This window comes from Actinia tenebrosa, unplaced genomic scaffold, assembly GCF_029948245.1.
Source record: "Actinia tenebrosa isolate PJP-AT-01 unplaced genomic scaffold, QUT_ActTen_1.0 utg179__unscaffolded, whole genome shotgun sequence".
Lineage (NCBI taxonomy): Eukaryota > Metazoa > Cnidaria > Anthozoa > Actiniaria > Actiniidae > Actinia > Actinia tenebrosa.
This window is the reverse complement of record NW_028292596.1, coordinates 21,214-46,172: the sequence shown is the minus strand read 5'-3', so window position 1 is coordinate 46,172 and position 24,959 is coordinate 21,214. Positions and strand designations below refer to the sequence as shown.

At 36.4% G+C, this 24,959-nt stretch overlaps 1 protein-coding gene across 1 annotated transcript in view; it reads left to right on the top strand.

Annotated features, from left to right (window-relative positions):
• Nucleotides 1-23,713, top strand: part of LOC116287138 (myotubularin-related protein 9) — a gene marked incomplete at its 5' end in the record, with an annotated part of 73,641 nt that extends 49,928 nt beyond the window's left edge. The window contains 4 exon segments of the mRNA XM_089025413.1: nucleotides 1,711-1,780; nucleotides 6,673-6,772; nucleotides 13,377-13,504; nucleotides 22,335-23,713. Of these exon segments, the coding sequence (XP_088881539.1) occupies nucleotides 1,711-1,780; nucleotides 6,673-6,772; nucleotides 13,377-13,504; nucleotides 22,335-22,374 (338 nt within the window). The 3' untranslated portion in view covers nucleotides 22,375-23,713.
• Nucleotides 23,714-24,959: the final 1,246 nt, after the last annotated feature.

Here is a 24,959-nt window from a genome sequence, read left to right as displayed (position 1 = left end):
CTAAGAGACTACGAGACTACGAGTCAAACTCGGTAAAGATTATGAGTGCAGCCATTGTTCGATACTTGTAACGGTTTAACTACAAGCATAGTTAATTATTTACTATGCTACAAGCACAGTGCCACCTGCTCACAGACAAGAGAGTTTGCGAAACTTATTATAATTATAGCAGTGTATGCTTCAGGATGCCCAGACCTAAGCTTCAAGATATTATTATTATCATTATCGTTATCATTATCGTTATCATTATCATTATCATTTTTTTTAGAAATGAAAGTTTAGTACAATAGTAGTATAAAAGAAAGACTATTAGGAATAGATCTATTATAGGTTAGGTGGAGCTTTTTTATTGACAACATGCATTAAATTTGCTAGAAAATGAATATATTTGGTATTCAAAGGAAGAATCTGTGTTTTGATGAATAGTAGAATAGTACCCTGGCTTCTCTTGGCAAAGAAGATTAGTCTAAGTGCACGCTTTTGTTAAAGTAAAAGGTATCTTGGGGTATACTATGTTTAAGTTTAACGATCAGACCAACTTATTTACCAATTTTAGTACTTATATAATTTATGTGATATTTCCAAGCTAGAGCTTACTTTCAATTAACGATCTAAGGTATTTAAAGTAATCTTTATTTTCTCTTCCGTGACTCGTCCGTTTAAGGAGTTGTCAAAGACATTGATCTTTACGTCTGAGGTGATTTTTTTCTTTTAAAAAAACTCATTGCTTAGGAACTGGATGCTTTTGACAACTTCTTGTCGACTAGAAGTAGTTGACGCCATCTTGGTTTTCAGTTCAAAATCCTTTCCTAAAGTTTCGATCTTCCTTAATATATCGCTGTTTTCCTTTTTAAGTGCTTTAATATTGCCAGCCATTTAAAATACGACAGGATTAGAGATATCGGAGTAGTATTTGCTTACTTTACTGGATTATGACTTTTAGTGTACAGAGGAACTTTATGTACGTCCGTTGAGCCGCTCGCTCAACTTTCTGTTTTTGATTGTATTCTTTTAAGCTTATTCGTTGCATTTAAAGACCTTCTAAAGGCTCTGAAGTGGTCCTTCGATGTGAAAACGTGCTGTTTTTGTATCGCGGTATCAAGTGGGTCGTTTTGTTTTGTCTAAAAATATGTCACGAAAATTATAGTTTGATAGTTGAGGAACAATGGTTTTAAGATTTGAGTCAGAAATTGTGTTTTTGTGGGGTTTTGGGCTGTTCGAAAATCTGCATTCACTGCCGAGTGTATAATAAACGGAAGGTGGTCAACTGCGGCAGCTAAAACTCACATAGCCCCTTGCTCGGAGCTCAATATCTCACAAATTACTAAAAGCGATGGCCACAGTGTTTTCATTATATTTTTATCATTTTTTACATATTATTTTTACAATATTTGATTCAAAATATGCAACAACTAAGTTTGTGTAGGAGCTAAAACATAGTTAGAAGAGGGGCCCCATCTACGAACTATGCCTAAATGGATTTCAATAAAAAAGGCTTTTTCTTCTTTGTCTCACATCTATTGATTGGGATTGTCTCACATCTATTGATTGGGATTTCAAAATGGATATAATCAAGTGGTAATTAAACTTCGTGTCATGCAATATTGGGTCAGAAATCATACCTATTCTGATAAACATCATTGCGCTCCCAGTGAATCGCTCAATAATTGATAGGTGTCTTATTTTATTGCTTTTTTGGTTCATATCTAGGAACGTTTCTGTGTAACAATGAATTTGAGCGTGCTGCTATCAAGTTAAAGAAAAAGACCATCTCTTTATGGTAAGCTAATTGTATATATTTGGAGTTATGTTCTTAAGTAAGATTTATGGTTTTTAGGCCCCGTCCACACGTATCCGGAAATTTTTGTATCCGCAAATTTTGTTTTTACGGATACGGGTTGCGTCCACACGTGTCCGCAAATTTTTGTGTCCGTATCCGCAAATTTTACGAAAACGGATATGTGTGGACGGTGAAAACGACTTGAATACGCTGCGTGTGGACGCAAACATTTTCGTATCCGCAAAAAATAATTTGCGGATACAAAAATTTCCGGATACGTGTGAACGGAGCCTTACAAAAAGCCTTTTTTATACATACGTGATATTTCCACATTCCAAAGTTTAAATTGTATATTATTGAGCGAAGGTCGGAAAATAGTGATTTCCTTGTACCGTGTCAGTTTCTTACGATAATATATGAAGTAGCCAAAAATATCTTGTCATCCACCCAATTGTTTACTAACTGAATATATGTCGATAAGCGACACGGGCAAGAATATTGAAAAAGTTAAATTACAATCTATTGTTGTATGGCTTCGAACTTTTCCAACATAACGAACACTCTCATTGGTTGAAAGATGACCACGTGACACTAGCTAAATTTAAATGTATCTGGACAGGACAGCATAGCCGTTCACCGACAACTAGTGCGCCCAAAAAGTCCAAACGTCGTCGCACATCTTTCAAGTGGCTCGCGCACTAACAGAATGGCTGCTGTCAGAACTGGTGTCCGGATGTTGTGTACCTTTGTCTTTCTATTTCTCATAATCCGCAATTTCAAACCCAACAACGCAATTTAATTATCTACCTCCAGTACATCTGGATTGTACGTTCAGCACTTTCCATCCCACCAATAAAGACAGCTCATAAAGTATTTCAACATGAAACTTCTAGTTTATCGTCTGAAACTTCTAGTTTATCGTCTGAAACTTCTAGTTTATCGTCGCGGATGACCATTGTCGTCGGGGTTCACCTGGTAAAGTCGGACTCGTACTCTTGTTCTTGAGCATGGCTGGTGATATAGAACTTAAGGTGGCTGACTACTTTCGTAAATAATAAACAGGAAATTAAAACTTTCTTTTCCTGAAATTTAATGCTGATTTCAATAATTCATAGAAAAACGGATGTTCCTACCTTGTGTTTGTTCATCCAGTAAGTTACCAACCGTTACCAACCTGCTACTGTTAGTTCTGTCTTACCATCAATTATCCCTTATTGTGATGTCTTGCAATTGTTTATTAGGCTGCGTTCATTATGTGTACCGCAGGGGAGGAGGGGGGCAGAGGAAATTGGGGGGGGGGGGGGGGGGGGGGTCATAAAATTTCTCAGGTGTTCAAGGGGGGATGTTAAATTATTTTTGTAATGGTAGGGGGGATGCTAATTTTTCTGTCAACAACATATAAAACTCAACAAGAAATTTAATGAACAGGTTAATTGTACACCACTATTTAAATAACATTGTAATCTTGATCATCATCATCATCTTCAATTTTATCACTATTGTCATCATCATTATCATGTAAAGGAAACATTTAAAATGTTATAACTATAACTTCGCCCCCGAAATTATTCAAAAATTATTCAACGTTCGTAAACTATGTCCCTCCCTTGTTAGAGTCCTGTACTGACTTGTTTTCTTTTACATGCCCTACTTCCTATATGTAGATAAGAATAGTTAGTCTTTAAATAAAGGACTTTCAACTTTTATTGTAAAACTTCCTGAAGAAGTCTACAGAGTTAGATGAAACGCGTAGGAGATATGAAATAATCTAGCATCCTAAGTGCTGCTCACTGGTTCCTTTCAAAAAGGTTTCAAAAATGTTCAAAAATGTTCAAAAAAATAGTCGTCAGTGATGAGGAGATGGAAACCGATATTCCTCTTCCAGTTCAGTATGTATCGTGATCAGGAAGACAGTCTATAGCAAGCTGTTGTTACCAGTCATCGCAATGGCTTGCATAGGAATGTGTAGTTATCAGAATAAAGAAATGTTTGTATTTAGGTATATAGAGGGGGGGGGGGGGGGTACAATTTTTTCCCTGCTAAAGGAGGGAATGTTGTCCAACATACTGAAGTAAGCTTGAAGTATCCTTTTATGCTGATGATACAGTCTTATACTCTTTCTTCGCTTCAACTGCTGACATTAAAGATAAGCTTACTGAAGATCTTAAAATAGTTGGTGATTGGTTTAAACTCAATCATTTAACATTAAACACCTCTAAAACTATGTAAAGCCATGGTGTTTGGAAGTAAGAGGAAAACTAGTAACATCTCAGCCATATCCATCCAAATACACTCGAAAAAGGTTGAAAAAGTGGACGAATATTAGAAACTTGGTGTGTTTTTTAGTCCATTTCTTGGACACCTCTAAAACTATGTAAAGCCATGGTGTTTGAAAGTAAGTGGAAAACTAGTAACATCTCAGCCATATCCATCCAAATACACTCGAAAAAGGTTGAAAGAGTGGACGAATATAAGTAACTTGGTGTGTTTTTTAGTCCATTTCTTGGCCAGCTCTTATCGAAAAACAGTCAGTAACCAAATAAACAAACGCCTCGATCCCCTGAAGCGAATCAAACATCTTTTACCACAGTTTGCTAGGCTGATGTACTTTAAAAACTTAGTTCTACCGCTCTTTGATTATGGGGATGTTGTGAGGGAGATAACGACAACGTCACGTTGATGCAATCACTTCCACCGGCAACCGGTTGGCTCATTTGGTTGAACATCGGACTTTCGTGCGGGAGGTTGGGGTTCGAGTCCCGTCTGGACCAACACTCAAGTTTCAAGTTTCAAGTTTATTCGCACACAAGTACAATAAGCTAAATTGTTACAAAAAAAGTGGAATGAATGATGATACAAGTGGAGATTATATATACAAAGAATTCAGGTTAATGCAAGAGGAAAAATAAATAGGTGTGCATGGCTGTTGAAGTAGTATAAACTTTCGAGTCAACAGCCAACTCAGGGTCTTACATGTACAAATGGTTAGACTTTGTGGCTCGGATGTCCACTTATAATGGCGTTCCCGTCTCTCCAAACTTCATCATCCTAACCAATATCGGAGGGACGTAAAAGAACCATTGAGGACGTAAAGAAACCCTGGCATTGACCACCCTCAGTACCTACACCTCATACTAACCATCTCGTGTTTGTAAATTGCCTTAAAAAGCAGTTTGACATTCATACCCAATGTAAAGCGCCTTTGATCATACCTACATAAAAGGGCGCTATATAAATCACAAACAATAAATCATTATATTGGTATATATGTACTGTTTAATAAACGAGCAGGAGTGTTTTATCGGGTATAAAACACGAGGCGTAGCCGAGTGGTTTTAGACCCGATAAAACACGATCTGCGAGTTTATTAAACGGCTTAAAAAACTCCAGATGTATGTTCTCATACTGTACCGAATTCTTTACGAAATGAACCAAGTTTGATAGAGAAAATCCAAGTTAAAGTTTATGCAAATGAAGACGAATCTATATCAGATATAAAACCTCCTTCATGGTCATGATTTCTATTGCGTTTCCTTCATGAATTATTAATGAGTTTTTTGAATCTTATATATTTTACGATATTGCTGCACATGGTTTCATACCAGCGAACATTTTTATGTATGCTGACTCCTACAGGGCAAAAAAAGTGACTAAGTGTGCAAAGTGACTAAACAATTGCCTACGAGTGTCTCAACTTGTCTTGTTCCCGTGTTATTTAGATATAGATTTGGTAATGATAAAAGGGTAAATTATACACCGTGAAAAGATAAAAAAACTTACTGACGTTTCAAGCGGAAACGCCCGAAACGTCAGTAAGTTTTTTCATCTTTTCACTGTGTATAATTTACCCTTTTATCATTACTGATTCATTAGAAACACCTTTTTCCTCTAAAATCTGTTATGCTTACTTTCTTTGCGTACTTTAAAACTGGAAAGAGACCGCTTATCCCCATGTGAAAACTGAACCGTGCGGATCAGGAGTTCAAATTATTACAACCAACCACAGTGATCCTCAAAAGTCCCTTTCACTGTTCCCTGCGCCATCTTGAAAGGTAGCCATGCCTTTGCATCGAAGCGACACGAACGGTGAACTTGCAATGATAAGGAGACTACTGGCGGCAGCTAAATACAAATGACTCGAATTTCATAAATATACCATACGATACCTTGCGATTGGAGTGCGAACAGCGCCCGAGTTTTGCCTTTGTCTTCGTTTTTATTACGTAAAATAGCAGTTGCCTCACCACAGGTAGCCTAAGCTATGTATGATTATTAGGCTTACTGATATGTGCGAAGCAAACGACTCGAAAAAGAAACAAATCACGTTAATTATACCTAACCGTTCTGTGTTTTATTTCACGGTTATTTCACCGTGTAAACAACAACAAAGGATATATATATAAAGTATATATTAAAGTTTAGTTTCCAGTCTTTTCGCATTTTCTTTTTTAATGGCGGCTAAATCAACAATAAGTCGTAAAGATAAGGCAGTGTATATACTTTCGGATTTACTTCAATACCAAGGAGAGTCTTTGGAACACAAAATATGAGGCACATCGGAATAGAAATTTGAAAACTCAGTTGCTCAACATCTAAACGAAGAACAAAATGTTTTAAACAATTTTCATTTTTATTCATGTATGATTATGGAAGCAGACCTGGCTTTGCAAAGAACCATGCAAACGCTGATGATCTTACAATGATCTTCCGAGAAACCCGGCCCAAACTCAATAACACCAAACTCAAAAAGCCCAAACTCGAAAAACCCAAACATGAAAACTGATGCGGATTTAAACAAGGCCACCTCTATACACGTATCAAATATATTGTTCTGGATACTTACTAACACGACTATCTGAATGATTGGTAAGGGTTTGTTCTTGCATTTATAGGTCATTCATCAATCAAAGGGAAGTTATTGCTCCGATGCTAAACTCAATGTATGAAATGAATGTGTCTGCTATTTGGCCTTCGGTTTCTTCGCAAAGTCTGGTGAGTAACATACCATGAATTTACCTTCTCATATACAATATACCTACCTACCTACCCACCTACCCACCTACCTACCTACCATCTACCTATACATTCATCTGTGCTCCCTAGCGTAACGTATTATATATAGTCTATAGCAACTCATTGTTAGCATTTTGGCAAAAGATAAAGCTATGTATTTGTAGCCATATGAGTCATACAATACATCTTTATTCACATTTCCTTTTATGTTAGATTACATTAAATCATATATTTAGATCATTGAAAAGAAAATACTTATTTGGTCAAATAAATAAAGTTAAATATAAGTTGTAATGAAAGGAAATGCCTAGAGCCTAAATAAACCATATAGTTTCCTAGTTAGACCCTAGTTTCTCGAGTCTCATTGTGTTTGATTCTTTTTTCTAGAAATGGCAATCAAAATAGTCGGAAAATGGTACAATAAAACCCCGTCCAAACGTATCTGGAAATTTTTGTATCCGCAAATTTTTTTTTTGCGCATACGGGTTGCGTCCACACGTGTCCGCTAATTTTTGTGTCCGTATCCGCAAATTTTACGGATACGGATACGTGAGGACGGTGAAAACGATTCTAATACGCTGCGTGTGAACGGGGCCTAAGGAACACCTTCGTGGGTTCTCTAGATTTTAAATCTTCTAAAACGTGAACGATGATAAACACCTGGAGAGATCAAGCTTAATAACGTTCACTACTAACTACTTACATCAACTGAAGATTTCCTGTCGATCTGACAAGCGAGCGAATATTCTCGAGTGATTCTCAGTTGAACCTCCTAAGGCATTAGGGTTTGAAAAAAATTCAAAAGTAGCGAAAAATGAGCATCTCAAAAAACGGTGTGCTCAAAGTTTTATGTATAAATATGAAACCATTTGGGAGATATCAAAGTTTCACTAGTGAAGTTCGAAAATTAGCTCTTCGAAAATTTGCCGTTTCCAGCAAATCTACACGGTTTGATGCGGATCGTTATAAGTTTCGTCATACGTTGAGGTTAAAGCTTATATTTTAAGCATTGGTAGATTGTTCTAGTATACATTGGGTAACAAAACTTCAAAGTCATACGCCAATATACCACTGACGAGATATATATTTTTTAAAACCACATTTAAAATTGTGTTTAAGTTACAAAAAGGAGCAGTTAAGGTTAATGGCAAAAAAACTTGTTTTTGAATCGAACTTTTCCTTACCGAGAAGTTTCACAGCTATGACAGTGAGCTGACGATTGTAATTAGTTTTGTACATGTATGAGTTCATAATTAAGGGGGACATCAAGTTTTTTGTTCGAGTAGAAAAGGCTTGCATCATCCGCGAATAAGTGGAAGTTTAGTACATTAGAGGAGCGATGAAAATCATTAATATACAGTAAGAATAAGATTGGGCCAAGCACAGACCCTTGAGGCACGCCTGTTGTAATGTTCATGATGTCTAAGTCAGTATTCCCGAACTACGAAAGATCCCTTCCTGCAGTCGAGTCACGCGCCTATCGCGTAACTCGAACTCACACAACTTTCTTAATGACATAGAGTTACGCGCACTGCGTTAAGACGTCAAATTTGGGTGTGGTCGAGCGCGTAACTCGAAAAATGCGTAACTCGAAGCGCGGAACTCGTCGAATACCCGTCCTCGCCTGAACAGGCAGTTGAGTTAGTTTGGTGTTTCCTTTCAACCTGATTTTTTGAATTCACTTTGAATTGGGTTACAAAAAGGAACATTGCGTAAAATTAGCGCGATCAATATCAGTACACCAACGCAGTGACATACAAACACAACATGCAATACACTTGAATCTCTCTTTTCGTCGAGGGTCGTTTTCTGATGTATTTAATTACGAACTTCTGGTAGTGACAGTTTGCAAGGTAAACGCTCCTTTTAATTATGTAAATTTTGACCAATTATTGTTTATTAGTGCTCAGCGTGCTCAGCTTCAGAAAACACTTTTTTTCGACCCTCGACATGGTACCGTCGACCCTCGACATGGTACCGTCGACCCTCGACATGGTACCGTCGACCCTCGACATGGTACCGTCGACCCTCGACATGGTACCGTCGACCCTCGACATGGTACCGTCGACCCTCGACATGGTACCCTCGACCCTCGACATGGTACCCTCGACATGGTACTGTACCCTCGACCCTCGACCCTCGACGAAAAGCGAGACTCAATACACTTATAAAACAGCACACCATTACATTGATACAACAACACACTGATACAACAGCACACCAATACATTGATACAACAACACACTGATACATCAGCACACCCATACACTGATACAACAACACACTGATACATTAGCACACCAATACATTGATACAACAACACACTGATACATTAGCACACCAATACATTGATACAACAATACACTGATACAACAACACACCAATACATTGATACAACAACACACTGATACGACAGCACACCAATACACTGATACAACAACACACTGATACAACAGCACACCAATACACTGATACAAAAACACACTGATACAACAACACACCAATACATTGATACATCAACACACTGATAATATATATTTAGGCACTGCCTAAAAGCGGAGCTCCCAATACGAAAGTCACAGGTAGCCCAATTTGAATAAATCAGAAAGGTAAATATAAGATCGGGAAAAAATCGTCAATTATTTTATATTCGAGATGAAGATAATGTCTCCCATAATAAAAACCATGCAGTGAAATCGAATCGAAATGCACTACATTGTTTTCTTTGCACGAGTATACTCTCCCACTAAGGAATTTCGTACACTACCCACCACCGTCCACCCCAGGGGCTAGTTTTTTTCTTGAAAAATTCTTCTACAAAGTTTTGCATGGCCGACATTTTTATGCTTTGGATTCCTAGTTAATTTTACTTGAAAAAAGAAAGATAACTACTGATAATCCAATAAAAGGCCAAGTTTAGTGAAATTTACCTTGGATGTCTATCATTACAATCCAAATTTCGGAGATTTCCTTGCCGTTTTATGGACAAGTGAACACAGCATATTAGAAAGAAAGACTTAAAAACTGCTTGAAAAGGTGAGCAAAACATAAGCTTACTTTTCTTTTACATAACAATGTTTGGTTATCCATATGAAGAGTTTAGATTTTTATAAGAACCGTATTTTGACGGCAATGAAATTAAGAAAATAAATAATTTGGTAGCATCAGAGAGAGAAAATTGAATGGAGATCATGACCTAACTATTGTGAAATAAAGGCCCTGAATGTTGAAGCCAAATTTGTCGTGAGTTAAAAAATAGTATTCTGATCCTAATTTTTCATTAAAATATTTTTATTCTTTTATATAACTTAACTACTTTTCAAGGAGCTTGAAAACAGTTTTCGTCTGTTTTCATGGTAGTATGTGTGAGAAAGATACGGAAATCACGAACGACAAACGTTTTCGAAAAACAAAGCTTACATTCATTTAAACTTGACAAGAACAACTGAGACAAAGTAGAAAATAATTCAAAATGCAATGCAAAATACAAAATGACGAATTTCTTTGTGAGTAAATTGGCATTCGTAAATGTTTCGAATTTTTTTTTAGCTTTTTATAGTGAAGTCTAGGTCTTTTATATTATATTATATACAATAGCACCATCTTTCAACAACACAAATTTAAGCTCATTTGTATAATCATACTAGCTTGAACAGCTTAATAAACAGTTGAATATTTGGTGTAATTTTATATTTCATTCAATATTTAAATAAATTATCTGTAGAAAGCTATAAGATTATTGAATGAAAATCGTTATTTGTTTTGCCGATGGGACCCCGCAATAGGAGGCGAACAAAGCTGCACTTGAACGAAAAACATACGATAGTTGGTTAAAATCAGCCGAATTGTTAAAGATTTACAAAGCTAGATGACGTACGAATATTTGTTGTAATATGCTCTCCGTGTTATATTTCCTCCTACATTAGAATAAATTAAGCTTATCTATTGCTTACTATCAATCACGTAACTTTTTGGAGTTGACTGGGGGGCAAACAAGCGGTAGACTGGGGGGCAACTAGCGGATGCTAAGTCAAAACATATCAAAATAAGTTCTCAAACTATTATATTTGACTATTTTCACGACATCAAACCAGAAAACAAGAGATCAAAACAACCTCCAGGATTCTACAAGCCATCAAAAAAGACAGCCTATAGGAATATTAAAAGTTTTTAGAGAAGGTCTTTGTTTTGTCGAGAAAATTTATTATCAAAAAAATAATAATATACGATTGTTTGCTAAAAAACACACACCTGAATTCTTGAAGAACGCTTCTTGATCCATCTTTGACTACATGAATGTTTTTTTTAATTGCTGTTGGTTTAGAAATTGTCCTAAAGCGATTTTTTCTGTACGTATGTAAGTACGTACGGACGGAAGTGATGTAGTAGTCAAGCCATGAAAAATCAACTCGATAGTTTACCATTTTTTCTTAAGTATGGTGCTCCGCGCGTGAGCTCCGCTACAACAGCACACCAATACAGTGATAAAACAACACACTGATACAATAGCACACCAATACATCGATACAACAACACACTGATACAATCGCACACCACTAATACATTGATATCACAACACACTGATACAACAGCATACCAATACATCGATACAGCAACACACTGATACAAGCGCACACCACTAATACATAACAACACACTGATAACACACCATTTCATTAATACAGCAACATACCAATAGACACTGATAAACCAAAACATTGATACAACACACCGATATACACTTATACAGCAGCACGACAATACATTAATTAACGCATCAACATACTGATATAACAGCATACCAACAGATTGATGCAACAACACACTGCTGATATACCAACACATTATGTAATACGCTGTTACAACACACCAATACATACTGGTACATAACTGCACTGATATACCAACACATCATGCAATACCAGATACAACACTTCGATAAATTAAGTATAGAACTACAAACCGATAGACTGATACAACAATATACCAATACACGGATAAAACATTGTTTTGCACTTTTGTTTGATTCAGGTTACATATTTAGATCTTATTAACCGAGCGGGAGGTCTGTACGGGATAATCTTGACCGAGGTCGGAATCTACATACCGAGGGCAGCGAGGTCTGTACCCGACCGAGGTCATATGACCGTTTCAAATATACGTACAAGTATATCAAAAGTATATCAGACACGGCGGGATATATTTCTTGATATTTTTTTTCAGAAAGCCCTAGTGATAGACAACTTGAAACAATTATAGGGGATGATATCCCACTATTTTTGATATACTTTTGATATACTTGTATATTTATTGGAAGCGGCTATAATTTTTGCAAATGGCTGTATATTTATATATATGGCATACATGAAAAAAAGGCAAAAGAAAACATTTGACTGAATATTCCACGCATAATATTTTATGAGATTTGTTTGCTCACAACCAACTAAGCTTATATTCATAGCGATTTTGGTTAAAAGTACGTGTAGTTGAAAGAACGTTTTTTTTACTGTAAAGGAAATCTGAATCACTATAAAAATATTTGGATTGGCTAACTTGAGTTTTATATTGAAAAACATAATACCTAACAGTTGTTGAACGTGTTGAACTTTGCGGCTCAGTTTTGGGATCTTGTAGACCAAAATATTGTGTAAGCACTTACCACATCGTGTTTAATGGTCTTGGTCATAGTATTTTTCGTTTCTGCTTTAGTTTTTGCTTTACTTCGGCAAAGAATCGCTCTATTATTTTCTTTAGATCGGCTGGCTCATTTCCCTCAATTCATGTCATACTTTGCTTTCTTCTCACTATTTCTTCCATATCTTCAGCCATAATGATGTACTTTTACTTGTGTTTTCTTTTTTGAACTGTTTTTTAGTTATAAAATCTGTAAAATCTTTCCTTAATTTTACCTAAGATAAAATGGCTGCCACCCCCCTCCCCCCCTCCCCCCACTCTATTTGTTAAATTATCTTCGTCATAAAAATCTGTTATCTGTTACCATTCATCATTTAATTTGGAGGGGTGGGGGGGGGGGGGGGGTAGAGGAGAAAATGGGGGCCCTCATTTTTTAGTGGAACATGGGGAGCCTTGAAAGGTCAAAAGGAGGATTGGGAGGATTTTTTAAACGATGGAAGGGGGTACCGAAAAACATGAGTACTATTAGGTAGGGGCCTGGAAAATGTTTTGCATCAAAAACATTTTCTCCTTTATTATATAGATATCGATAAAATACCAGGTTTTCTCTAGTGTCGAAAACTTGATATCTTTCACACGTGAAGATATCGCTGTTGAGATAGGAACGTATTTTAATAAAGAATTTTTGAGCTTTTGTTTTATTTAAGTTTCATCGATATCCATATAATAAACAGAACATTACATGGGCGCTTGGAGATACGAATTTTATCTTCTCGTGTTCATTTTAGACATTTTACTCATTCGCTGCGCTCACTCGTGAGATATCATATGACTATTGTTTCCCTTTAATTTGCGCTCGAAAACAATAGACTTTTTCTGTTTCTTTATGTATGTATTTTGTCTATCTTATATTTGCTTATTTGTCTTTTTTTTTTCTTCTGTTAATTAGAGCTTGTGGTCGGGACTTTTCCTTAAGTGGCAAAAATCTCATAGAAACGGAGATTTCTTTTGGGAAGAAGTAAGAAGAATTCAAAATAACAACAAAGAGTTAAAACACAAAGCAGTCTCCTTAAGAAAGTAAGTTCAAAAAATATCATAGTGCACTCAAAAAAAATTAAATGTAGGGTGGCCGTTGTGATTTCAGCATATGAAGCGCAAACAATGTGAACAGAGTAGGATCCAGAATTATCCCATCATGCATTGCGAGTGACATATAACATTTTTACATTTAAACCGCTAAAATTAATATTTTCGAAATTTAAAAACTCAATCGTACTTAATTACAGTGTATGTCTTATTACATAGATATTGATGAAATATCAGGATATATATCTTAAGCGTTAATCTGTCAACATTGCTCCACCACTCTCGTGAGCCAATGACATTACTATGTTGTAAACTTCTACGATTGTCTGCAATTAATTTGCCAATTCTTCTGAACTATAAGGATTTGAAATGGATAATATCAAGATTACCGTAAAAAAGATGGCTAGCAGACTTGCTCGGTAAAGTAAATCCCGCTTCAAATTGCCAATTCTACCAAATATTATAAACGGAAGGGGGACCTTATAATTTTTGATATATAAATTTAGGCACTTCCTAAAAGAGCAGCTCCCGATAGGCACATTAGAGTCCAATTTAGATAAAATTGAAAGTTGAAAATAAAAATACTGATACGATTAAGGTATCAGGGTACCCCTAGCGACCATTATGCATTCAACTCTTAATAGCACAAAACCTTTTAATCGAAACCTCAACAAAGTATACATTTTCTATTACTATTCCTTTTTCCTTTTTGTAAAATACATTTATCCTTTTAAGTTAGAGCGAATTATTCAAATTTTCACCGTGACATCTTTGCGGAGTTCGATGACAGCCGGTAATGATCGGACACCAATGCTTATTACCTTTCCGAGATCACGAGACATCACTTGTCAAAAGTGTGTCTCCGATGTTTGATTAGTTATGACGCTGCTATATCACCGGCATGCAAGCCAAAATCCACGATAACTTTGGAAATAAGCAAAAAATCAAAAATCGGAGACACTCTTTTGAAGAACAACTATCCAAGATAACTTCCTCAAAATTTCAGTAATGAGGTAATTCAACTTTAAAATTCCAAAATATAGCAGCCAGCAGACAGCACCTTCACTCCAAGGGTCGGTCGGCCTCTCAGATAATAACCAGATATGGGAATCTAGGATTAAATTGTGGGTTAAATTTAACACAACTAGCGAGGTGGTTTAAGTCGCTAATCCAAGATTAAAATAGACCAATTTGAAAAAAGATGGCGGGATTGTTGTTCAATTTTTCACAAAGCAAAGAAAATCTTGTAGATATAGGCTTAAAAACGTTTCGATCGAGGAATACGCTGACAGCGAACTTTTGTGCAATACAGATTCGGAAGAGAAGCCATTATTTAAATAAACAAAACCCAGGTGTCAGGGTAGACCGGGAAGTGGAAGTAAGTTGCAAAGTTTCGAAAGACAATATACAATGAATGCCATTTTGGGCAAACTTTTAAATCTCATAGTTCTTTTCTTATGCAATTTCCTTTTGTTAATCGATATTTTGAAATTAGTGAACATTTTCTAAAAGAAAATTTTTATTTACCGGTGTTTCATTTACAACGTAAAGAGATATCAAAGAGCAGTAAACGCCATTATTATTTACTTTATAAAGGCTTTCAAAAGCATCCTGTAGATATTAGGTACACCAAGAGACGATGAAGGACAGAGAGGGACTCTCGCACTATTAGAGAGTTTTAGATTGACTTTTTTTCACCCCGCAAACGGCAAACTTGACCACGTTTTCATAGTTTTCCTTTATTTTACTTTACCTTTTACAAACCTTTTTACCAAGCGCGAATGCTCTTTTGTTCTTCTACTACTTGGACTTTTCTGCGATTCTTTTTCAGTAATTTAAAAGAATTTTTTATGCATGTTAGTCTCAAGACAGGATTGCTAGTCAATTAGATTTCGTGGGTCGTCGGTGATCGTATCTGAGACAGACCTTGATGAGGCTCTAAGTCTTCATCTAAATTTGGAGATACTTTATCGATGATAAAGTCGTCCTTATTAGTATTCTTTATATAAAGAATACTAATGAAGAGGACTTTATCGGATATAAAGGACCATGCACGTGACGTGTGTGGTGGCTCCAATTGGACCAAATCGTCCTCATCAGTATTCTTCATATAAAGAATACTAATGGCGAGGACTTTATCGGGTATCAAGGTCCATGCACGTGACGTGTATGGTGGCTCCAATTGGACCAAAGGCTTATGAATTATTCATGAGTTTTTGAAGGACTTTATTATTTTCCAAGAGTGCGATTTATTTCGTTTGTTGCGAAAATATTGGATACATGAACTACGCCTGGATGGATTCTCAAGACTGGAGCAGATAATGCATTTTAGTACCTAAAATTTGTCCACTCTGTCTAGTATGTGTTTAATTTTGTTGTTGTTGTTGTTGTTGTTGTTGTTGTTCGTCAAACACTGAATATAGTAGCAACCTACAGCGAGCAAAGTTCGAATCCTTCATTTATTTTGCTCAGTTACATTTTATAGATAGTAATTTTTAAGTAAAAAAATAAAAGGGCCCTAAGGGGCCCGTTCGTTTTATCCTTACCAAAATATAGTTTTATAAGTCGAGGACGGGAACAAGGGGCCATTTTGCTGCGCATGCGCGCCATATCTGAGCTTATGTGTACTGTATTAAGCCCCGTTTACACTAGCGATTTTTGCGGCGAATTTTGCTGCGATTTTTTTGTGATATTGTTCATAATAAATCATGTTAAAGAATTAACCTGTAAAGTTTTTTTCAGGATAACAAGATTTTCCTAGATGAACGTCTCTTTTGAAGACTGAGACAAAAGATTTCATATTTCCGAAAATTGCCACAAAAATCGCAGCAAAAATCGCAGCAAAAATCGCCGCAAAAATCGCTAGTGTAAACGGGGCTTTAGAGTTTCGATCATGTGGCGATACTCTGATAAATATGCTCAAAGATCTGCTCATTCGTCTTCTGAAACGATTCGATGTAGGCTCAGACATTAAGCCTGACATCGAATATGTATCAAGTGAATATCAACTTAGAAAGTCTTCGCAAAACATGATTACAATGAGCCATGCGAGCTACCTCAAAAATGACGACTGTTGTGAAAAACTTAGGTATTGGTTTAACTGAAGGAATAAGACTATTTGATGCCAGCTTTGCTATAAAGTTGAGTGTTATGCTATTCTTATTGTATTACGATATCATGTGTATAAATCGCCTACAATGACATATATTCATAATTCATGCTTTTCGGTGTTTTTCTCCTTGTAATAACATATATGAAAAAATTTCTCAATCCTGATTGGCTAAGAGCAGTGCTGTTTTAAGGAAATACAGTGCAGAAAAAAGGAAATCAGTGCTGAAAAAAGGAAATCAGTGCAGGTGTTTCTCGATGATGATTGCCTGAGTAACAATGGAAACTGAAATTAGCCAATCACAGACGACTTAGAAAATAGCGGAAAATTCAACAAGAAGTTGCAAGTGGCAAAACAAAATGGCCGGCGTCTTAAGGTGGAACCAAACTAATAGACCCCTTTCGAATTCCAAACTACCGCTGTGTTTCTTGATTACAGACTCATTTGCACAGGGTAGCCTCGAGTTTGTGCAGAATATTCACGTGTTCCCGTCAAGGTTCGTCGAGTTTCAAAATCTTTGTATTGTTGAAGTTGTGCATTCTTTACTTTTCTGTTGGTATTTGTGAGTATCTAAACACTGATACGAGGCTAACCCTGTGCGAATGAGTCTGTAATCAAGGAACACAACGGTAATTTGGAATTCGAAACTGGTCTATTCAGAGCGAATTTTGGACAATTTTCTTCTCGCTCCCTTCGCAAAACTATTGCGTCAATTTAATTATATCCTAGATTCTAACAGTGTATTTTATTTTAAAAATTTTTAACGTTTAGCCTATTACGGCCGAAAATCAAACAAAATCAAGCAGATGAAACATCGCGCTTTAGAAACATTACCATTGAATGGATTGCCTTGAAGTTTTCACATACCTATTTAATAGTATTGCAGATGAGCCTTACGAAAAAATCAGCATCAAATCTTAAAAACTCATTGAATAAATGTTTTTTTTACTAATTGTCGTTGTAAACCTCGAAAATTCACATTTTCGCCTTTTTCTACAAGGAATAATTTGTTATGCTGCTACGATCGATACAAATAGAACTCAGATATGCTGGTGTGAGACCATGCAGTGACCATAACCGCTTTTTGTATTTTTCGTTGGACTTCTAGTTTTTTCCATCCAAGTTTCCGAAAAAGAGGGTCGGCACTAGCGTCATAACTAGAGAATGTCAAAACCCTCGCTGCACGATTTTGCAGTTTCTGAAGTTTGTCAGTGAGGGTTTTGTTACAGTTATCCCACACAACACAACAGTAATCAAAATGTGGCTGGATTAAAAAACTATAGATAAACTGTAAAGTTGAAGTTGGGACGAAGGGCCTTATACGCTTCAGGGCTCCGATGCCGGACGCAATCTTTTTGGATAATATGTCGATGTGTTCATTCCAAGACATATTTTGGTCAATTTGCACACCGAGAGATTTTGTGTACAAAACCTGTTTTACGGGGACCCCGTCAATTGATAACGATGAAAGTGAACCAAACGATGCTATTCCTTGACGGGATCCAATCAACATAAATTCTGTCTTGGATTGATTAAGAGTTAGTTTGTTCGTAACGAGCCATTCAGTAACGTTCTGAGGTCTCGGTCTAGAAAGTAATTTACATCTTTGATATTATTACTTGCAAACGTTAAGTGGGTGTCATCGGCGTACATACGTGGCTTGCAATATTTAAGACAATTTGGCAGGCTACTTTATGTAAATGAGAAATAACAGGGGCCCTAGAATTTTCCCCTGGGGAATTGCACAAGTTAATGAACGGCTATCCGAGAGATGTCTGTTTACCAGACATTTTTGACTATGATTGCTTAAATACGAATCAAACAATTTACTTGCAGAGACTCCAAATCCGTATGCTCTTAGTTTAGTTATTTGTAGCTCAACTAATTCAGAACAGATTGCCCTAAAGATATTTCAAAATTTCACATAAGATGATTCTAAACAAGAGAACAGAAAAAGGCTTAAGAAATAATTGTTTGTACAGCAAACAACCCTGCTCTTTTCCAGTACGCATGTAAAAAGTTGTACATGACCAAAACCTGTTTTTACCGGAAAAGTACAGTAGATTTGCATCTGTTGTTTACTACAACAAGTACTTCTCAATTTTCAATGTCAATAAACAAACATCCTTGACCCTGGAGTTCATAGACAAGTCATTATGAATGACTTACTTACCAATAACAGGTTGTCTATTGACAAGTCATTAAATAAAGAGGTTTCCTTACGTTTGTTATTTACAGAAGGTTTAACAAATAAGTTCCTCGAATGTATTTCCCTAACATTTTCCCTTGATTATATTTTTCCCTTCTACAGTTTCAAATTAAATAACTGTGAAAATTATAAGATAGAGAAATAAATAAATCGAACATCGAGATAACTTGCTGCAAGCTAAATGCGTGGGTACCCTGTGTTGTGCCTGCATTCTCACGGCACAGCAGTTCTCGCATGGTCATGCAAAATGGCCCCTTGTTGAGGACGGGTATTCATCGAGTTACGCGCTTCGAAAACGAGGAAAGCATCATTGTAGTTCCAGCGGTAGGAGGAGAATGAAATGTAAATAAAATATCGATTGCCAACAAAAATTTTATGGTATGACATTTTAAAAGATATAAAGCCTTGGTACAGCTATCGAATACCACGCCATTGATATTCATCCTATAAGTGTATTTCTATTGTATGTATTTGTCGTTATCAAAAGACGAATATCTTACGTGGTATTCTGTAGTTGCTCCAAAGCCCTAACTAAATGGGAGTTGATATTTTGATCACCAGAAGATATGACATTTTCGTCAACAGCTAGAATATTTGCTTAAATAGTTTGATAGGGTTTGCAGGCTTTTGTCATAAGTTTGAAGCAAAATCTTTTAGCCAAATTTCCAGTTTGAGTAGTATTTATTCATTAGAGCGTAACTTGAACTACGAAAGATCTCTTCCTGCTGTCGAGTTACGCGCCTATCGCGTAACTCGAACTTGCACAACTTTCTTTAATGACATCGAGTTGCGCGCACTGCGTGACAACGTCAAATTTGGGGTGGTCGAGCACGTAACTCGAAAAGCGCGTAAGTCGAAGCGCATAAATCGAAGAGCGTAATTCGATGGTCGCTAGTTTCATTAGCGGGTTACCTGTGGTATACCGGTCATAAAACACCTTTGTTACCGGTTTACCTGTGATACTTAAAGACATCCAAACTAGATATATAAATTTACACAAATCGTAAACAAAGAAATTCTAGCGAGAGGTGATGACGACTTGGAAGCGATAATTTCTAGGGGTTTCTAAGGATTTTCAAATTCATGGCCATTGGATTATTTTGCTTTGATTCAGCTTTGATTCATACTCTGATTCAGCTAATCAAAGCAGAATTTTCAGTAATCGAAGATCAGTGCTAAGGCATAAACTAGTCGTGTTTTAAAAAGAACTACACGCCTGATCAGTGGCTTCGACGTTTAAATTATTGTGCAAGCTGACCCGATTTTGATCACTTGATGCTATATTTTAAAAGGTATTTTGGCTCTGAAAGCTACTACAAAAAAATACCAGATACAAGTTTATTTGAGTTTTGTTTTTATTATTACCGCCGTTTGCATTACTACGCGGCCACACCAGACACAAATCGCGTCGTGTAGTTTGCAATAGCCTGCCGTCAATCAAACACCTCATTCTACTTGGATGTACTCAAACTCTTCGCAATCGCTTTCGGAACTTTCCTTCGTAATATCTGACTGAGAAAGTTTGATAGAAAAACTAACTCACTGATCCAAACGTGTATAAATGGCGTCAACATGAATGATTGACAGTAGTCTATTGCAAACTACACGACTCGATTTGTGTCTGGGCTGGCCGCGTAGTAATAAAAACGACGGTAAAAGTAATAAAAAGATAAAAATAAATTTCCAAAAAGCATGTATCCTTGACCATCACTTGAGATCGATCGTATCTACCTCAATCTTCAATGAAAATATTTATTAAGTACAGAATATACATTTATGAAGGAAGCTATGAAGAATCAAGACATTCTGAGAGAAATCCTAGACAAAGATTATCCTGTCTTTAGATTAGATCAAAGATTACCTTTCTAGCTCTGACGAAGCAATACGTATTCCGGTCTCTTTCTTACAGACCGTGCCTGCCGACAGACCTTATTTTTTATAGTATGGTCTTGATTTTCTCATACCTTTTATATCCATAATTGATTTTCACTGTGCAGTAATCGCTGTGCCACCATCTTTCAAGACCTAGCAACTTATTTTCACTTTGTCCTTAGGATCTTAACTAACTCAGCAACCACTAGTCTTCCAAGTAACCCGGTCTACAGACTGTCTATTTACATAGTTACGTTTGCGAAATCCGATTCCTGTTTGACGGACTGCTGGACTACTGGAACTGAACTGGATTTTTCCGATTATTATGAAACTATGGCATAAACGTTTTGCTCAGTTTCATAGACCAAATTCAAAACTCGCACCGATGTGAGGCTTAAGTTGTGAACAAAGGAATCTGTCGTGATTCGTGACTTTTGAGTCACGCCAGATTACTTTGAGTCACGCCAGATCCATTCGTTCACAACTTAAGCCTCACATCGGTGCGAGTTTTGAATTTGATCTACTGTGTATTAGTAGCTCCGTTAGAGTCTCTGAAACCGTGCCGGTAACCCGACCTACCCTGCCACAAGGGTCTTGTTTATCGACAATGACCACTTTCCTTTGGATATCCATAAAAATAGCATCTCCATAGCATAACACGTTACTAATAATCATAATAAGAATAACTTACATTCTTATATTAAATAGATGTCAGTCACAATTTTATATTGGCCGTCGTCTTGATATTGCTTCAAACGGCCCGTGCACCGGAAGCGGAGAGATGTTCCTAAAGAGTATGCACGCTCTAACAATAACTTTTCGGGAATTCCGATACCCCTAAGGTAGTACTGGAAGCTGTCCCTCTCTGTCCTTCATGATCTCTTGAGTACACTTGTTAAAAGGACTGCTCTTGGAAGCCTCAGAGATCTTCCTTTATTATTCACTTCTATTTCTTTTAATAGCTGATTACTGATTACATTGGAATTTAGTTAGGTAGCTAATTAGTTGTATTTAGGCTAGTTATACTTATAATGGTTTAATGACAGTCCTCGTGAATCCTAGATATATTGTATAGATTTACTGACCTATGATTGGTCAATTAATATCCAGATGGAAAACATTCGCGTACAAACCTAAGAATTATTAATAACAGACTTAAGAGAAAATTAATTTTACTGCTATAAAACTGGAAGTAATCATTTTTGGGCGTTGCGGTACATCAAAAATTAGTCAAGTTGTGTTCTTTCGTTTTTCCAATTTTCATTTTTGTATCCAAATACTGAAATATTCTGCACAATGTTTGCGCCATACTCTTGCACTATTAAAGATCTGGAACCTAACCTGAACTTTTAATTCCACTTGTTGTAGACAATATCTCGGTCTCGAGTAAGAAAGCTATGTCGTAGGTAACCAAACTTTGTTTATGGTAAACAATATACCAATATGCCTATTAATTCTCTTACTTTTTGGCATTAGGGATAATGGTTTTTGTTTCAGCGTTTGACATCAATTTATGGTTTTAGCAATTTTTTTTTCGCATGTGTGTGAGTTATAATTTTAGAGTCAAGATAAAACTTTAAAGACCTGAAAACGTTATTTGTAAAAAAAGGTTTTATTGTTTTTCTTTGTAGAGAATTTGCTCAACTTCAAGCAAGTTTATTTGGAAGATGAAAACAGAGTATTCCATGCTGCAGCACATCATAGGATCGAAACCTGTTCTAAATTGATATTAAAAAATTTGGCCCAACAAATGTTGGCTGAATTTTTGAGTCAAATACGTTGGGCTCGTTTGCCATGCTCCTTAGCTAACATGTGTTGGTTAAAATGTCGGGACCGTTTTTCATGTGTGTGTCAAAATGTTAACCAAAATTGTTAGATAAGTGTTAAAATGTTGGGGGAAATGTTGCTTGAAGTTTGTGTCAAATGTTGGGGCCTTTTGCCAGGATGAAAGGAAGAGGGTTTATCGAGTAAGTAGAACATTTTAAAACTTCGCACAATACTTATTACTGTGCTCTTACAAATATAGCACATTGAGAAGTTTTGTTTTTGATTGGCTTTTTAACAAATAGTTGGTCATCATTTATGATTTGTCTTTTTTACAGCATACATTCTGAATCACAGGCGCCCTCTAGCGCTTGTTCCTGTCGCGACGAAGAAGGTTTTGGTGGACATCAATCACAAGGCGTTTCCATAACATGGTCCGAAAACACGAAGCTATAAGGGCGCGTGCCTATAGAATGTCATTGAAACGTCTTGATTGACGTCCATCAAAAGCTTGTTCGTCGCGACAGAAACAATCTCTAAAGCGGCGCGTGTGATTGAGGATGGCTGTAATGAACCAGACTACAAATTGTTTTTATTCCAAATCATAAAATAGCTGCTCCAAATCTCGCGAACTGATTAGTTGGGAGCGCGTGCTTTATGAGAGCATGTTACGCCACAAAATGTAATAACTCGCGCAAAATGTAATAACAACGCAAATGTAATAACAACGCAAAATGTAATAATTTTTGACGCAAAATGTAATAACAACGCAAAATATAATGACTTTTGACGCAAAATGTAATAACTGCTCTAACGCAAAATGTAATAACTTTTGACTCAAAATGTAATAATTCTGTTTAACGCAAAATGTATTAACTTTTGACGCAAAATGTATTAACTTTTGACGCAAAATGTATTAACTTTTGACGCAAAATGTAATAACTTCAATAACGCATTTTAAAATCAATGTTTACTGAATGGACGTAAACGACACAGTAGAACCGAACAGAACAGAATAGAGAATCTTCTGGGGAAAATAACTAGTTAGACTACATTCAAATTACGAGATATTAAACAAATGCCCGCGCCTTTTTCCTAAGATGAAATGCTAATTTTTATGTTTTTTTTTTATTGCTAATTGATGAACATTGTGACAAATTAATTTATGTTGTTTTTGTACGTTTTTTACCATAATGTGGTAACTTTTTAAAATTGTTATTTACTCAATAAAATGATTAACAAGTTTGATTGACAATATTGCATAGTAAACTAGCCCTTATCCTTTACACACACTTACACACACTTAAACACAATCACATTCACAATTGAACACATTTACACACACCTGCACACACTTACACACAACTTTACACGCACATACACACACTTACACACACCTTTACACACAGATACAAACATTTATACACACTTACACACACTTACACACACCTACACACACTTACACACACTTACACACAGAGCTACAAACATTTACACACATTTACACTCGCCTACAGACATTTACACACAACTTTACACACACACACACACACCTTTACACACAGTTACAAACATTTACACATACTTACACACACACACCCACGCACATACACACAAACTTACACACATGTATACACACCTACACACATACACACACACTTAAACACACTTACACACTATCACACACTTACAAACATTACACACACTTAAACACACTTACACACACTTACACACACTTACACACACTCACACACACTTACACACACTTACATTCACATTTGCACACATTTACATGGACCTGCACACACACACAACTTTACACACATGTTATAGCTTATGCATGATAGAAGTGGGTTCCTGTGGAAGAGAGAGAGAGAGAGAGAAGGAGCTCGTGGGAATGGGACAGAGTTGTTATAGGGAAGAGTAGACAAGTTGTTGTGGTTCTTAAAAAATGAATCCGAATGATCTTATCTTCAGGACAGCACATATGTGTAAGTATATTGATTCCGTTTTTCTTGGACAGAATATATTCTCATATAAGGTTTTGCAATTGTCATTCTAGCGAATCGTGAAAACCTGAACTCGTGAAAACCTGAACTCGTGAAAACCTGAACTCGTGAAAACCTGAACTCGTGAAATTAATCGTGTAGCGTGGAATTGTGAAATCATTGACTGACTGAACTCTGAATAAACTGATAATCTAGAACTTGAACGTCACGCATCTTGACTATAGTCCTCGGGATAATCTAGAACCACTACAAAATTCGACATATCGTCAAATCTGAACGAACTGATTGAGAAAGAAAACAAAAGATGAATGCCGAAGGAAACCCAAACTTGACCATCGAACAACAACATGAAAGAATCCTCGAATTAGAAAAACAACTTGAAAACATGATAAAAGGACCGTCTGAATATGGGAGACAACTTGAGCGAAAGTTGGATCTTGGATCCCGAAGAGGTAAGAGAATTATTCAAGAAAATATGAAAGA